General features: G+C 37.6%; 1 protein-coding gene across 1 annotated transcript in view; it reads left to right on the top strand.

Annotated features, from left to right (window-relative positions):
- Positions 1-1,377: 1,377 nt before the first annotated feature.
- Positions 1,378-17,427, top strand: part of LASP1 (LIM and SH3 protein 1) — a 40,848-nt gene continuing 24,798 nt past the window's right edge. Inside the window, exons 1-2 of the mRNA XM_026710755.2 lie at positions 1,378-1,701; positions 8,374-8,468. Coding sequence (XP_026566540.2) covers positions 1,633-1,701; positions 8,374-8,468 — 164 coding nt within the window. The 5' untranslated portion in view covers positions 1,378-1,632. The remainder of the gene's footprint in view (positions 1,702-8,373; positions 8,469-17,427) is intronic.

Raw genomic sequence — 17,427 nt, 5'->3', positions numbered from 1 at the left:
AATGCGTGAGGAAGATGGCTCATTTCTTCTGTTCCATAATATTAATCAGGTTGCAGCTTTCCAGGAACATCTGGAATCGATCGATGTGGGAATCCCAATCCTTGGTAGTTGGGTCGAACTGTGCGGATGGCGTATTATTTCCTGCTATGTTGTGTTCTTTGACCAGTTAGTTAGCCACATTGCTCACAATCCCGCTTCTCTCAAATCCCACCTTCGTTGCCAGTGTTAAATCATGGGCAAGAGAACACACAGAAGGCTCCGATTGTTTACTCCTGTTTATTGCATCGTTCAGAACAAAGACAGCAGCCACAGCAGCTTTTACAGCAGGGCTGCTGTGGCTATAACCAGTGGCGGCTCTTTAATTTCCTGCCACTGCGGACCAACCAATCAGAGGTGCATATGTAAATATCTAACATTAAAGTTGCTTAAAATGAATTTAGTCCTAGACTCTGGTAATCAGAATAGACAAAATTGATAATTTAGTGGAATAGCTTGCTTTGGCAGGGAAAAGATCTTAACATTAGACTACAATTTGTTCAGTTTTTTTCCTTCAGAAAGCTCCAAAATTGAAACTCAATAGCCACTCTATGCCTTAAAAAAAGGTACATTTCAACAAGCGAAGCAAATTGTTTCACTCTTATCTTTCTACCTATTGAACGACTGATTGTCAGAAGACACAAGATTTTCAAAAACATGGGGAAGTTCTAACATGTAGGAGGAAAAGAAACATTTTGTTATGAGGCATAGGAATAGCTATTACAAAGCACTGTAGCAACCAGGAAATAGCTACCTCTGTGGTTTTTGGTTTGGTACTGTTTATGCTGCTTCCTTTTTCATTTTTGCACTCTAGTAGAAGGCAGCCTTAAACTCCATTAGGAGCTCTTCTTCAAGCAACTTAAATTATAATCCTATACTTCTTTGCCATTGGGTGTCCAATCTGGCAGTAATGGTATGTACAGGAGCTCTCATCTACTCCGAAGCAAAGTTCAAGGGAGTTTTCCCACTTCTAAGTAGACGCAAGGAAGCTTTTCTAAGCCTGTTTTTTCTTAACTCGGCCGAACTGGCTGTAGATGATAGGTATTATAGTTGGGAAGTTCAAGGTGGAAACATTCAGGGGGAAGGCTGCCCGTGGCCACCGTTGTGGTCCCGGTTCTCAGCCTATATTTAAGTTTCAATCCCCGACCCTCGAAATCTTGGCGCGCGCAAGCGCGCGCTCTGCAAACTTCCTTTTCGTCGTTATTTCAGGCTCTCGCCCCCCGCCTTCCCACTCTCGCACGTGAGCACTAAACCCCACCCCGCTCGCCGTAGACCAGTCTGGCGACGCCGTCTCCCTCCTCACCCCTTTTGTGTGCGCGCGCGGTCGACTGCTCGCGCTGACGAGGAAGAAGGAGGAGGCTGGCGCGTAAAAGAGAGTGGCTCGCCGCGCCCCTTTCCTCCTCAGTTGCCACCAGCCATTGCCGGGGTGGCTTCCTGCTTACTCGCCTCTCCTCCTTTCCGTTGCTGCCTTTGCAGAACCTTTCCGAGGGCGCAGTTTTCGAGGCGGCGGCGGCGGCAGCAGCAGCAGGAGGATTCCTTTTCCTCACGCACATACAGAGCTACAGACCCTTCCCTCCCCACCTCGCTTCGGTCGCCATGAATCCCAGCTGTGCCCGCTGCGGCAAAATCGTCTACCCAACCGAGAAGGTGAACTGCCTTGACAAGGTGGGTGTCGTGAAGAGAAGGCGCAAGCCCCTGGGCGGGGGGATAGTGGATTTTGAGGGGTGCTTGTGGGGAACTGAAGTAGAGGTCGCGAAGCGGGGGCGGGAACAGGAGCAGCGGCAGTTGGCAGCCCGGAGGGAGATGGTTGTTGCTGGGTTGCCCGTGTGGGGAGGGGTGTGTGTGTGTGTGTGTGTGTGTGTGTGTGTGTGTGTGTGTGTGTGTGTGTGTGAAGGGAGAGCGATAGCGGGGGACGGTTGGGGTGGAGCGGGGCAAAGATGTCAAGGGCGGGATGGTCGGTTGCGGAGCGTGTGTGCGTGGAAGGAGAAGAGAAGGCGGGCCAATTGGAGAGGGAGAGGCCGGCAGGCAGTCTCCGAAGTGGTGGATTGCCGGAAGGAGAGAGCAGGCCAGGCTGAGGGAAGGAAGCGTGTGGAAAGCACAAAGGGGGCATTTTAGAGAGTGACCATCGGGGAGCGGTTGAAGGAACAGGGCGTGGGAGGATAAGGTACAAGGTAGCCTGAACAAAAGGCGGGCTGCGTAGAGGAGGGAATGGGGGACGGGTCACCCAGGGGAACCCAGCGCTTCCTAGACTTGGTGGAGCTGAAACAGGCTTTTTGGGTGTGGAGTGGCAAATCCTGCCTTAGTGGAATTACATGTGTTTTTTGCGAATGTCTCCGTAGGGCCATGGTTGCAACTTAAAAAGCGACTTAATGAGTCTGAGGACAATATAAAGTGTGTGGTATCACCTGTAGAAAGGGCGGTTGATGACACGTTGAAAGCTTTATGCTTTGGAGGAGGATAGGTGGTGGGGGCAGCTACTAAGGTGCAGAATCTGCTTGTCGTGGATTATACAGAAAAGAAGTCAATTTTGTAACCTTCTAAGAGGAAGTATGAAGAGAATTTGAGAAGCCTGCTGATCTCTAGCGACAGGTGTGCCTTACTGCAAGTACAATAGACCTGCAAAGAAAGCATGAAATATATTCAACAGTTATGTTGTTGGAAGTGTACTTTAGGGAGGATGGAGTGGTAAAGAAAACTAATGGAATTTATATTTTCAGCTTCTCAAAATTGTGGGTTAAGTTGACACCAGTTTGAATTGGAAAATATGGTATTGGAAATAATGTTAAAAGCAGGGAAAGCTATTGCTAAGTAATTAACACTTTTGGCATTGTTATGGCGGTTATAAATATAGCATCTATAATGTAAAGGCTTCTCACTTTATTCTTTTGCAATAATATAACTTCAATAAAATAAATTATGCAAATAGTCCAACCTAAGGCTTAGAAAAGCTTTGTTTTTAATTTTTCTTAAGGTATTGATACCTTGCCTAGAAAATATCTACTTTTTACTGTATTTTTATCAAATTACCTGCATTTTATTTTAAATAGAGGGATTACAAAATGATTTTCTTAAATTATTTCCAGCAAACAAATGAAGCAAAAGTTATACAGAATAGCTGATTTTGGAAGAATTCCAGTTTTCATTCGTAAAAATACAGGCATTTGAGCCACATTGTCAGTTGTTTGTTTAAGCAAATGTTATGACTTTAAATAGTTTTCTTATGTATTTTAAAAGTGGCTTTAAATGAAGCACTGTCAAGAGAAGCTTTCTACCACCTTTTACCATAATTTTAAAAAGAGCTTTGTGTATCAATAGCTAAAAAGATGGAAAAATTAACCATCTGTTTTGTATTAGATTCTATGGTTATTGCAATGTTATAGAGTTTATAAGAACAGATCCTTTTAAAAAATGGCTTTTTTGCTGTTTAAAAAAAACTGAGTCAAGTATTGTAGGGACTTTCTGTTTATAACTACAAAGACTTATATGCCTTGCTCATCTGATTATAAATTGGCTTTAAAAAGGTTTTGACTTTTTAGATTCATAGATGATGTGGCAACTTTGTTTCCCTATTTACTATGCCTTTATTAAGGGGAGGAGATCTCTGTCAAAGTACAACTACTAATTATATACTCCTGAAATAGTGATGGAGCTAAATCTTAATGAAGTTTGACTTAGATTTATTTGTTATAAGATAGAAGTAGGGAACCTACAGGTTCACCACTTTTGCAGTAGACCTCTCTTAAACAGCTTATACTCACAAGTTGTTGTAAGGCAGGCCTGCCAAACTGGCAGCACACAAGGTAGATACGTCATGCGCAGCCCACTCCAGCTCTGCAAAGGCCGTAAACATTGCAATACGTCACAATCTAGCTTATGATGTGATCGAATTTGACACCTGTGTTATAAGGACTAACTCATGATTAGAAAGGAATCTGTATGTTGTGGAAGATATTTAGTAGTAATTAAGAGGAAGGGAGAGGTTGTGCCAGTTACACAAGTGAAAATTTTAACTGAACTGTGTGGTATTTTTTCTATTTATAATATAAACATGAAATTTATGTATAAATGTGCCATATTTGAATGACACAAGGTGAGAATTATGTTTAGAATCATTGTTTTTAAAACTCTGTTTAGTATTTAAAAATGCAAAAACTATGACATAAAAGCACATTTGGTCAGCTTCCAAAGTCCAGTCTGTGATTTAAAAGCAGTAGGATAGAGACTGAAATTTACTTCCATGTAATATTTATCAGTTAAATTATTATAGTTATCACTCTTCAACAATTGTGGGTATGCTTGCAAGGATTAAAAACAGAAAAACAATATATTAATATTAACAAAGAAAATATGATCATGCCTGGATGAGAAAAATGTATTAACATTTAATCAGGGACATATATCTTCCATTCAGGATTATACTTCTCCCAGCACATGGCTGGGGAAAGAGCCAGTAGTCTTCAGGGGTCTTTTGATTGACTGTAGGATCATGGCTTTGAGAGTAATATTGTTCAGAAAGGCGGGTACTGTAGTACAGAAGACACCCTTTCTTGGTTTCATGAGACAACATTGCTTAATAGGTGGGACCAAGCATGCCAACCCTGTTATCTTGCAAGATCTCAGAAAGAATTAGAGAAATAAAGTTCCCCCAAATATTTAAACCCTATTTTAATTTTATTTTGCCTTTTTAATATTTAACTCAAGATGGTAAATATACCTAAACTCCTGCCTATTATCCTGTGAGGTGCATTGGGTTAAGAGAGAGTGCCTGGCTTCAATGTCACTAACCTCACCTTTGATGCCTAAAACTCAGTCTCATATTTTCTGTCAGCATCCTAACTGCTATGCTAGAAAGGTTCTCTATTCCATGTAGGGCAGAGGTGTGAAACTCATGTTGTCACAGCAGCATCACGTGGCGTATTGGACTTTTTCCCCCTTCACTAAATAGGGCGTGGGCAGTGCATGACACATCCAGCCTGTGGGTGGGGAGTTTGACAGGCCTGATGTAGGGCTTTATAGATAACAACTATAACCACTCTTGAATTGTATCTGAAAGTAACTATATGGAATCTCTAATAGGAGGTGTTAGTTGACTTTCTAATTTAATGGATTCATTCCATATGTGGATAATTGTTTTGCCTATTTTCTAAATAGTGGCTCATGTAAGTTGTATTTCCTGATAAGTTGTATTTTTTTCAATTAAAGCGCCCTACTGAAACAAGATCTGAAAATCTCAAATTTATCTGCATTGAAAATTATAAAATGGCTTCTACATTTTTGTTCAGTTACAAGAAATTGATTGAACAATTTAACAGTCTATACCATGTATCAAGTGTTTATATTGTTCCCATCTTGTATATGGAAAATGAACAAAGATTTACTAAATGAATATAGTGGCTGAATTTGGGTATTACTTTTTTTAAAATTCAAGTTCCTACATACCATTTGTTAAGCCACACTGGCTATTGTTTAATTATGCTATACAGTAAGTATTATTCTATAGAACTACAATATAAAATTTGTTCTGATGTAACAATAGTGAATATAGCATTTAGATATATTTATATACCTAGTATCTATATCGATTTACAAAGGTATGCAAGAATGTTCCATCTCAACTCTAAAACTGGATTTTCATTGCATGCTGGGCTGCAAATTAGCTGACCATGTTTTATTTTACTCTGTAAAACTAAAGGCTGTTTATGATTCCATGTATTATATAAATACTAGGTTAATTAATGAAAAAAATCTGTCAAAGTTATGATTACATATGATTGTTCTTCGGTCTCCTTTTTGTTGAGCACTAGACATAATTTTCTACAGTGGCTACATTCAGTGTCACAACATTCATACATAATATATCCTTGGTTCTTCTTCATGTTAGAATAAACAGAATAACAGTTGGAAGAGATCTTGGAAGTCTTCCAGTTCAACCCCTTGCTCAAGCAGGAGACTCTAAACTATTGTGGACAATGGCTGTCTAATTTCTTCAAAACCTCCACCAATGGAGCATCACAACTCTGGGACACAAATCATTTTTAGAACAATTGAAGATTTAGGAGCTTGAAATATGATTATCACTTAGAAGCAAGTATTAGTGTGAACTTGGCCTGTGTCATACTACTTTTTGGTTGGAAAGGTTGCTGTACAAAAAATACATATGCCCTATTTTGTTGGTAACTACAGTATTTTGCTACATGTTAACAAATGTGAATGACTTATTTTCTAATAACAGTATTCAAATTTGCTGACTATATTTGAGATGAAATTTGCAGTCACTCAAATTACGCACATCATGAGGATAAGAAGGCTCTGGTTTTTAAGAGCTATTTGAGACTTCTAGTTGCCCTGCATTTGTTTGGTGATTGAAAACATACACTAACATGTCGGTATACATTGATTTTGGTTATATCAAAGATTCAGTGAAAATTAAAAAAAATAAAAAGAACTGCAGGAGGAATTGGCTTTTAGACTCATGAAGGTACAAATCTGTTGCTCTAGGCAATAAAATGAGGCAGACTTCTCTTCTAATACTGATGAGTCATTACATGCTCTTGTCATCTAGGCTGTATTTAAAAATTGGGTGTGGTGAATTCCCATATTATTAGCTGACTCCAGGATACTTTGCAATTATCACTGATTGTGGGTGTTCAGAACAGTAGCAAATCTAACTATTGTTCTTGATCATTAAATAGTAGTCTACCAATTCTTCCTTGATAGTCTTGTTTAGAAAGCTGCTGTTTTGTTCTTGATGAAAGAAACTAAGATATTTGATGGAATCTGTCAATAAAGAGTCCATATGGGAACAGATACTCTTGAGAAACTTAATTTACTTCACATGTTATCTGATAGTTTTCATAGAATTCTAAAATAATAAAATAATTGTCATGAAAGCAAAGTTAGTTCAACAAGCAGAATCTTTATCAAGATTTTAATGGGTAATTTTATACTTATGATTCTGCTCCAATTTCCCCCCTTCCAAAAGTGCTGTAGAAGAATTATAAAAAATAATGAAAACCAAAGTTATATAAGTAAATAGGTACATTTAATTCATTTTGACATTAAATGGAACCTTTGAAAAGAAATGGAAACAGATTAATTATATATTATTGGAGTATGTTATACAAAGTAAATTAATAAATGGTCTAAAATACATGCTACCTTGAATATTTCTCATTTGCCACCTTCTTTCTCCTAATCCTGAAGATTGCCCTTACAGTTTGTTGAGGAGGTGGGACGATACAGAATGAACAGAAAGGGTTGCCCTAAATGTCCTCTTCTAAATCTAGTATTTTGTTCTATCAACATCTTGGAATTAGTACTATTTGTAACCATTTATCTGAAGAATTCCTAGCTGTTTTCTGTAAAATTATTGCAGCAAGCTATTATGCATTTTTTTCAGAATCCTATAATTGTTTTGTCATCTATTATTGTATTAATAATACAATATTGTATTAATTATTATTGTATTGTATTGATCATTAATTGAATAAAATTTCCTCAATTGATGTTGCTTGTCAGAAACAATTGGGAAGGTTGCAGATGATGCCCACAGGATGCTGCAATCAATTGTAAATGCAAACCAATTGTCTAGTGTCCAAATGGCGATCAGTGGTATGCTGGTTGTAACTTCAAAGACACATTGTGAATCACTTTTCCCAAGGCCATAATAACATTGAACAAATAGTTGTAAATTGAAGGCTACTTGTATATTCTTTCTATTATCAGAATAGTTGCAGGTGACAATTCAGTGCCATCTTTTCTCAGTTCAGAAATTTCTGTTCCTGTTTTAGAAGACATAAAATCTTCCACTTAGAAATGCTAGCATGAACTAACACTGCTATTCATCTTGATGATAAAAAAGATATCTTTCAAACCAATGGAAACTTGGTTTTCTTAAATATCACAATAATATTTTTGTTGTAAGATTACATAAAATAACTTCCATTTGAGAAGTGTTATTGTGGGCCTTTAGTCAGAGTTAGGTTGCAGGAGAAATGCATACAACCTCAGTCCATGGAAAAATTATCTCCCACAAAACCAGTTTCTGATGCCAGAAAGGTTGAGGACTACTATGTTAAGTGTTAATAAGTTTAGTGGTTACAAAGTAGTTATTTTAAGAACTTACTACTGTTTTTACTAACTAACTAACTAAAATAAAAATACATGTTTGTATTTTTGTTCAGTTTTTGTTTTTACATTTAAGCAACATAAAGTTCTTAGAGTGAGCATCTATCTAAAATATCCATCAGGAATGTATGACTGGTACAAAGACTTGTTATCTTTGAATATACATTCTTTAGTTAATTAATCCACTTGCAATGTTTTATATTTCCCTAGTACTGGCATAAAGCATGTTTTCATTGCGAAGTCTGCAAGATGACTCTCAACATGAAAAACTACAAGGGCTATGGGAAGAAGCCATACTGCAATGTGTAAGTATGCTTTTCAAAGCATTGCCCTCATAATTCTAGAGATGCACAGATCAAAACAATTTTGTAAGGAACTATATATTTATAGATCTTAGTTGAGATCTTAAATCATTTGCAGATAAGCAATATGAAGAAAAAACTGATTGAAGAATGCTCACATGGCATTTTTAGTGTTATACAGTGCATTTTCATTTTCCAAATCTCTATAATGGATTGTATTAACCTTTCTTTTTCTTGATAAATATGAAATTAATGGCAATAATACTGTCAGCTTGGAAGCCATTTTTTTTTAGGCTTCCGGGCTGCCACATTCAATGACTAGAAATTTGGAAGGGGGATTTCAAGGAGCAATGGAAGAATACCCACAACAACATTCCTTTCTCAGAGAGTCAAGGACATGTACTCTGCATCTGGAGGAAAGTGCCTGGGGATAGTCTCTAGTTGGAATGAAGTAATAATTGGACCATGGGTGCAGGGGTTGGATTTTGGATTCCCTTTGAGCTAGGGAAAATCTGGAAATCTCAAATTCGGGTTTTCCTCACATGTGCCAATATGACATCTCTAATAAAATGGATATTTGAGAAGATGACAGTTTCTGAGTTTTTTAATTTGGAGGTTACTTGGAAAGCTGACAAATATATTAAATGACAGTGATACCACTATAATGTCTTTTGCCAAAGAAAAATACTGGTGTTGCAGTTGGTTAATATGTTTGTAACAAAATATAAAAGGAAAGTTCGATTTCACTAAAAGAAAAAAATTCAAAAATAGTTCCTTAGCAATAATACAATGAAAAAAATTGCAAAGAAGTTTCCAGACTGAGGAACAATTGTGCTAAAGCAAAGTGGTAATCACAGAAGGAAGAAGAGCTACAAGATGAACATTTTTAAACATGTTTTGGAAAGTAATGAAGAACCAAGTATAAGGAAGTACTGCAAGGCAAATTTTAGTCAGCAGTAAGGAACAGAATGTTTTGTGAGATATAGCTTTATTATTAAAAAGAAAAACTGAGAGCAAGTTACAATTAGAATGAACTTTTTAAATGAAGAGCAGTTACATATAAGTTGAAGCAGAAATATGGAGCATGAATCATAACAATTGGTTCTATAGAACCGGTCTGAACCGGTAGAATCCCACCCCTGCTAACATTTATACATATAGTAAAATGTGAATATTTTAGTCACCAATGTTACCAGTGTTTCTATTTCAAACTAGATCATGGGTGCTTCTATAGCTGTAGGTCCAGAAATTGAAGATCTTCCAAATGTGCAATCTCCATAGATCTGTGATGAACCTATGGCACATGTGCTGGAAATGGCACGCAGAGCCACTTCTGCTGGCATGTGAGAGGTCACCCGGAAGAGCCTCACTGCGCATGCGTGTATGCCCCCACCAGCCAGCTGGTTGTCAGGTATATGTCATGAAGCGGGGGTGAGATGCACGTAGGGAGTCGTGCAGTGTGCACACAGGGTACATGCACACATGCGCAAGGGGTGGGGGAAAACGCACACATTGCATCATGGGTGCAGGCACGCAATGTGGAAAAGGTTAGTCATCACTGACATTGATTCTGTACAGTGAAATCTAACTAAAATAGCTAGTAAAATAAAAAAAATGGCATCTGACATGCTTTAGGAACGTTTGCAGAATGGACTTAGTTTTTCACTCGTGCAGCTACTCTAGAGAACATTACAGCATGGAAGAACATTTATTGCGGGACACAAAGAAAAAGCTGGATAAAGCAAATTGTAACTGGTTTAGCATTGCAAGCTGGACTTGAATCAAGCCAAAAGAACAGCAACGGACAAAGTACTTTGGCAAAGCATTGAATCAAATTCGTTTGGCTATGTAGCACCCAATCAGAATATGAGTTTCAAAATTGTATTATCTAATAGTATTCTAGGGAGGTAAAAATTAAGTATATGTCATACTTTCTCTTTTTTAGTAAAGTTTATTATAAAATAAAATATAAATAAAAACATTGAGAAAAGAAAGAATGCAGAAAGTAAACAAAAAAAAGTGACTTTTGATTTTTTAATTCAGTACAGTACAAAAATGTTACAGCCTCAATGTTTTGCTTTACATTTCTAAATGTTTCAAGCCATTTCCATAATAAAATCATTTTAATCATCAAAATCTAAAGTTTTTAAAAAATGAAAAAATATAGAAGTATTTTTAAATAGAAACAACAACAAATAATTTTTCTTTATTTAGAACAGTCAATTTTGCCATCCCTGACAATTATCAAACATTCTTCAATTGTGGAAATTGATTTATGTCATATTTTCTTTCTCAAGTAGATTGCCTGCAGATGTATGTATGGTAGTCCTTACTTAAGCCTACAATTTGGACCAAATTTTGGTTGCTAAACTATGTGGTCATTAAGTGAGTCCAAGGCTCTGTTCTGTGCTATTAAAGCACGCTGCAAGATCATGCTTTATTGTTTTCACATTACTGCCCATTTCTCACTGATAGGCCTCAGTATATGTGAGTTGGGACTAATATTAGAAATAACAATCATGTTCTTGAGCACAGGTTCTCCTCAGGGCTGTGTCTCAAGTTTGCTGTTGTTCACCCTGCTGACCCATGACTATTGTGCAAGGTTTGCTACCAACCATTATTTGGGATTATAGTGAGGGCAATTACCAGCTGGACGCAGTAAGTTTGATTATCTGTTGTAATAAAAACAGCCTGGTTTTAAATGGAGGAAAAACAAAAAAGATCATTGTCGGTTTCAGAAAAGGCAGATACAGCCATACATGTATTACCGTGTTTCTCCAGCTATACAGCCTCCACCAATAGGAAGGCCCAGTATGTTTTATTGGCATAAAATCAAATTAAACCCCTCCCCCCAAATTAAGGCCTATATTAAACATGTGAAATGGCGGGAATGGCGGGGGGGCTTGCCGTTAGGAAGTACTCTTGTTGCATACCCGGATATGGTCATATGTATTAAGGCTGTTAAGGCTGTCATAAATTGTAACATTGAATCTGACTGGACTTATGGCGACAACAATGTACAGTGGAAATTGTAGTCTCAGTTTTTCTCATAAGTTGACTACCTGTATGTTCCAGTGGAACCTTTTAAATTTAATGACTGCTTTCTTCTGATCTCAGAACAAAACATTTTTATTTGAGATACTCTTTGAATTATATTTTGACTAGACTTCAATCATGTGACAAACCAATTCCAACCCCCCTGAATAAGAAAATTTGGATAAAAATATTTGGTCTTTGAAAAATGATTGAGATTTGGGAATTACCATTTTTTTGCCTAGGAATAGGCAGATTTTACAAACTATTTTATTTTTCCACTAGACCCTTAACCATTAAGTGGACACAAGTGTGAAATTGTGGCTTATGTAGCAAGAAAGTTGTAGAAAAAAAAGGTTTCTGAGCATATGCTAATATTATTTTCAGTAGTAGAACTGAAGCATGCCTATAAAACATATCGCTCATTTACAGCAATCTAATTTAGAATGCAAAACAAGCTTCTTGTTTTGGAGTTAGAAGCCTTTGCTTTATTTATTAAATTCTATTACATATCTACAATATCTATAGACCCTAGGATACTTTTTGCTACTCATGCCTCAGATTATACTTGGGTTTAAAATGTTCTTTGCCCAAACCACTGAATTCAAATATAAAATCTCAAATGCTAGTTTTTATATAAAGAAAGAAAAATATATTACGGCAGAGCCCAATATATTCATGGTTTGACATAATATTGTGGGGATGGACTGCAACTATGTTCAATGTTGCTTACAAGGCTCTCTTTTCTAAACATCTTCCATAAAATCTGGAATTGAACAATGAATGTCCTATCTTTTGGGAGGGATTGAAGAAGAAAAATGGCTACGTTTATACTGGCAGAAGCAAGTGTGCTTCTTCAAATATGCTTCATACAGACTTTCTTCTGTCCATTTTCTGGCTTTGTGCCCAGTTTTAAGTTTATTTCTCAGTGAGAGCAATACAATGCAAGTTATGCTTCCTCTCTGCTGTCATGGTGCCATATAGTAATTTGAACTTAACTTTCCAATGGGTGCTGCTGCTTTTTATGCCCTCTCAGTTTTTTCCTCAATGGTGTAGTAGGGTGAAGGGGGCACATTTAGTGCAATCTCAAGGATTTACTTCATAGTCTATTCTATCAACAGTGCAAATTGCTATATGCCCTTGTGATTAAGAAAACTGATCACAGTTTTGCTGAAAACAGAACAAGAAACCAGTTTTAAGTGGGAATAACTGGACATGAGGTATCATTTCCTATTGTTAAAGCTGTTTACAATGGAACAGATTCTCCCAGGATATGGGCTTTGTTTTGCTGGAATAGAGATTGGATAGATAGAGTCATCCATTACTATAGAATCTGTCAGTTGGATTAGATCAGTGGGTCTCAGGCAATGGTGGGATTCAATTTTTTTTTACTTTTTCACTTTTACGTGGCTTGGTGGGCGTGGCAGGGAAAGGATACTGTAAAATCTGCAGTCAGAGGTGGGATTTGCTGCTTCTCCACAGTACTCAAAAATTTCTGCTAACGGTTCTCTAGAACTGGTCAGAACCTGCTGAATACCACCAAGCTTTTCTTCCATGGGCAACATGGTCCTCCAAGTGATTTTTTTTGCAGCCTGCTTCACATGGACAGAGCAGACGGGCGTAGAATGACTTGTTTGTACAACAAAAGGCTAGCAAAAGGGTGGAGCAGCTGCCTGCTGAATTTGGCTACATTAGCCAAGGAAGTGGAAATGATAGTTGAGGAGATGGCTGTGCTGGCCCTCCCTCATTAGACCATTGCAGCTAGGCTAGGGCTTCACTTCTGTTATAGTTTCTCCTTCTTGTAGCCTGAGGTCATATATATTCCTGGTCCCTTGTTGACATGACATCCCAAGAAATTGACTGTGGGGTAGATCCTTGAGAGTGGGTGGTGATATAGTCTATGAGATTTGTTTCTGAGCATACATGTATAGAGGTATACAGGTAGTTCTTGACATATGATCACAATTGAGCCCAGCATTTCTCTTGCTAAGTGACTCATTTGTTAAGTGAACTTTGTCCCATTTACAGCCTTTCTTGCTATAGTTGTTAAATGAATCACTCAAGTTAGTGACGAAGTTATTAACTGAATCTGGCTTCCCCATTGACTTTGCTTGTCAGAAGTTCACAAAAGGTGACCACATGACTCCGAACACAGCAAATGTCATAAATGTGAACCAGTTGCCAAGTGTCTGAATTTTGATAATGTAACCATGAGGATATGGCAATAGTCACAAGTTACTTTTTTCAGTGCCGCTGTAACTTTGAACTAAATGAACTGTTGCAAGTGAAAGACTATCTGTATTCGTGGACTATGTTCAATAGAGTCTATTTTGTTCAATAGATTCACTGATTGGGTTTCCCTTAAAATGTAGATTTACCAGTACCTTTAGGTGCTTGGAGGTTGACAATTTTGGAAAAGAGGTATACATGGAATGAATAGAGATTTGGTGTGGTACTTTTTTAAAATGGAAAAATATAATCTTTTTTTTTATAGATTGGTTTCTTGAGAGCAGTTCACTACTTCTTCGAGAATGCTGCTACTGTTTGAAAGTGAATTTAGATCTAGACAGGTGTTTGGTTTTCTTCCTCAAAAATTGGGTCTTTGTTAAGGTTGTAACTGGCTGATAATTAGGGTTGAGGTCATCTCAGAATATGGAGTTGGATATAGGTGGAGGTATTGCTAGATCATTGGCCAGAAGGCAGAAATATTTTTTTAATTAATAAGTTTGGTGGCACACCATGATGGTAATCATTTTCTTAATTTTCAAGTTATAGAAGGGTTTTTTTGTTAGTCTTCAGTGTCACAGTCTTTAAGCTGGTTCTTATGTGAGATTTCTGACACACATATACAAACACATATAGTAAATATCTTAGGTCTCTTCAAGCCCTAAAATACAATGTTATTTAAAAGAAAAAAATAGAAAAATTGGATTTATTAGTATTGTTCAGTAAATTAAACCCTATGCCTTGAAATAGAAGATTTTATATTGATTAAATTATTTGAATAGGAGATAGAAGAAGATGTGAGTCAGGTCTCTTTATTTCTTGAAATGCTGTATTAACTGACAGGAAGCAAGTAACCTCGCTCTATAGCTATTTCCTCTGACCTCCCTTATCCTGGGAGGAAGACATACTGTTCCTTTTTACAAAACAACTATTTTAAAACAGTAGAATGTATTTTGTTTTTATAGGGATCTGTACAGTTGGAATAGTGCTCTTGGCTGATTAAAGAGGCGATATCCTTTTCTAACATTCTAGGAAAAAAATCAATGTGTGTGTGTATATGTGTATTTATAAATATATGATAATGAAACAGCTAAGTGTTGATTTAAATTATAAGTATGGTTGTCAACCCTGAAGCTGATCTGGGTAAAGCCATCCTGGAGCTTCAGTATGCCACACTGGAGCGAGGGATAGGGAGAGGGGATTAGAGATAGCTGGGCTTGTGTAGTCAAAATGCTGTCTCAAGACTTTCTTCTGGGAACCAAGGACAGTCTCACACCTAGCTGAGAGAAGGAGGAGTGATGTCACCAAATCAGCAGATGCTGCAGTGATTGGGCCATGTGACTGATTGCTTGGGATTGAGGGGAAAACTTTTATTTAGATGAAAACCAAGGGGCCTTCAGAGTTCGTTTTCACCAGATATGTGCCAATATGATATTTCTAATAAAGCTATTCTTTGAGGAGTTTACCTACCTTGGAGTTTTGCTTATAATAGATTTATTTCTTGGAACCCAGACACTGGCCTTTGTGTGAAGCTGGGAAATATTATGCAGAGGAATTGAATGTTGTAGAAGTTTAGAGAAATATCTTATATTTTAGACATCAGGGAAAAATAATACCTAATGTTTTATTAGCAAATGCTGTTCATTGATACATACAGCAATTCTATTCATATATGGATAGCACTGCTTCTTTATTTATATTCTTGTTAACATCATTAATCAAATGAATGACCCTTTTTGTGCTTTTGTTTAAGATATTCTGGTGTTTACCACATTGTGATTTCTACTAATATAACTGGAAAAAGCTATATCCTTAAAAAGAAAAAGAAAATAATTGTTTTGATCCATATATACTGAGAAGCCATAATCTGACCATTTGTTTTGGGATGATGTCTAAATAATCTGAATAGTTACTTTTCTAAGATTATTTGTACTTTTAAAAAATGAAAAGTTACTACAAAGTTATAAGTACTGCGATTTAATCCCCAATGGGACTGTCTTTTTTCCATGTCCTGTATCCTTTCCACAAGGAAATGGATTTAAGTTTTCTATATTAATGAAAAAAAGTTTGGTTTTTCTTTTTTCAGAAAAAAGGTTAGGAAAGAGATATTTTCTTTTCTCTCCCTCCCCTTGGCTTTCAAATTTTCAGATGGAAATATATCATAAGCTACCTGTATAATACCATAGCGACAGCTGCAAATCGCTTTTCTTCCTTCTCCAGTTGTCATGAAGTATCAGGAAGAAATATCAATGGAGACTGAAAATAACGATGGATTAGGCGAGGAGAGAAACCCAGCTTTATGCAATTGTTAAAGTCAATTTGTCAGTTTTTTAAGCAGGGGGCCAATTCACAGTCCCTCAGACTGTTGGTGGGGGTGGACTGGTTGGTGAGGTATGGCTATGTGGTCATGTGACTGGGGGCGTGGCCAATTTAGCAGTGTTGCCATTTGCCTAACTTATAACAACAGCAGCTTCAGGCTCCTTTAAAACTCAGGAAACTCAAGTTTTGCAGCAATTCTTCTCAGCCCCAAGAAGCTTTCGATCAACAAGTCTCTCTCTGTTTCTGTCTCTCTCCAAAACCAAGTTATCTCACATGCTCTCCTCCCTCCCCATTTAGGCAGGGCAGTTTCTGCAAACCCCCAGGAAGGGCTCTGATTCCATTGTCCCCCATGTGCTCCCCTCTCTCCCTGCACGCATCAATCCTTCAGCTGACAGTATCACCCCTCTGCCAGCTCTCCTTTCCCTGCCCACTCACCAACTCACACCCTTACCTTTGCAAGCAGTGGTGAGCAGAAGTACACAGAAGTGCGGCTGCACTCTTCAAGGTGCAGTATAAGGCCTACGACTGTAGGAGGGGCAATGGGAAAAAATCAGTCACACAGGGAATGAGTGGGAGGCAATGGGCGGGGCTTAATCCCATCACTGTGTGGGCTGGATACATTGTGTCTGTGGACCGTAACCAGCCCGCGGGCCGTAGTTTTGAGGATCCTTGGTTAAAGGCATTGGACAGGAGACACTGAGTTCTAGTCTTCCCTTAGGTATGAAAAACATCTACATGACTTTGGACCAGTCACTCACTATGAAGGATTAAGGAAGAAGGCAATGTTAAAACACTTCTAAATACGTTGTCAACAAATAAAGTGAATTGGACTAGGCAATCAACAGGAGACAACATTGTCTCAAAGGTTTCTCCCCCAACCCCTTCTTCGGACATAAGATGGTATGAGGAGGGATTTGAAGAAAATTATAAATATGGAAGTTGGGAGTAATATTCTAGAAATGCTATGAAGTAGAATTATTGAATTGCTTTTGTGAACTGTGAACTTATTGCAGTTATAATTTAGAAGCCTGGAATAATGCCAACTTTCTGCTGCTTATATTTCTACCAGTACTAACAAGAAAATGGAAAGGAGTAATTGAGATTTGTTCTCTGTACTAGATTTCTTTTTGTCTCTTGCTAAAATAATTTTGTCTAGGTCTCTTATGAAGTATGCCATTCTTTTCAGATGCATAGGCCCGTGATCTGTTTTAGTCCAATTGCTAATGTTAGTGCTTAGCAATTTGAGAAGCCAAGACAAAAAGGTAAAAATTATGAAAAAAATGGAAAGTTCATTAGGTTGCTAGACAATCACTGGCAGTTTTCTGGCTGCAAAATATCAGCTTGTTTTGTGTGAGTTCAGGAACCAATGGCCCAAAACCCACCA

This window comes from Pseudonaja textilis, chromosome Z (assembly GCF_049901715.1).
Source record: "Pseudonaja textilis isolate UNSWEBS1 chromosome Z, rPseTex1.2, whole genome shotgun sequence".
Lineage (NCBI taxonomy): Eukaryota > Metazoa > Chordata > Lepidosauria > Squamata > Elapidae > Pseudonaja > Pseudonaja textilis.
The sequence above is the reverse complement of the archived record's forward strand: the minus strand, read 5'-3'. Positions and strand labels throughout refer to the sequence as shown.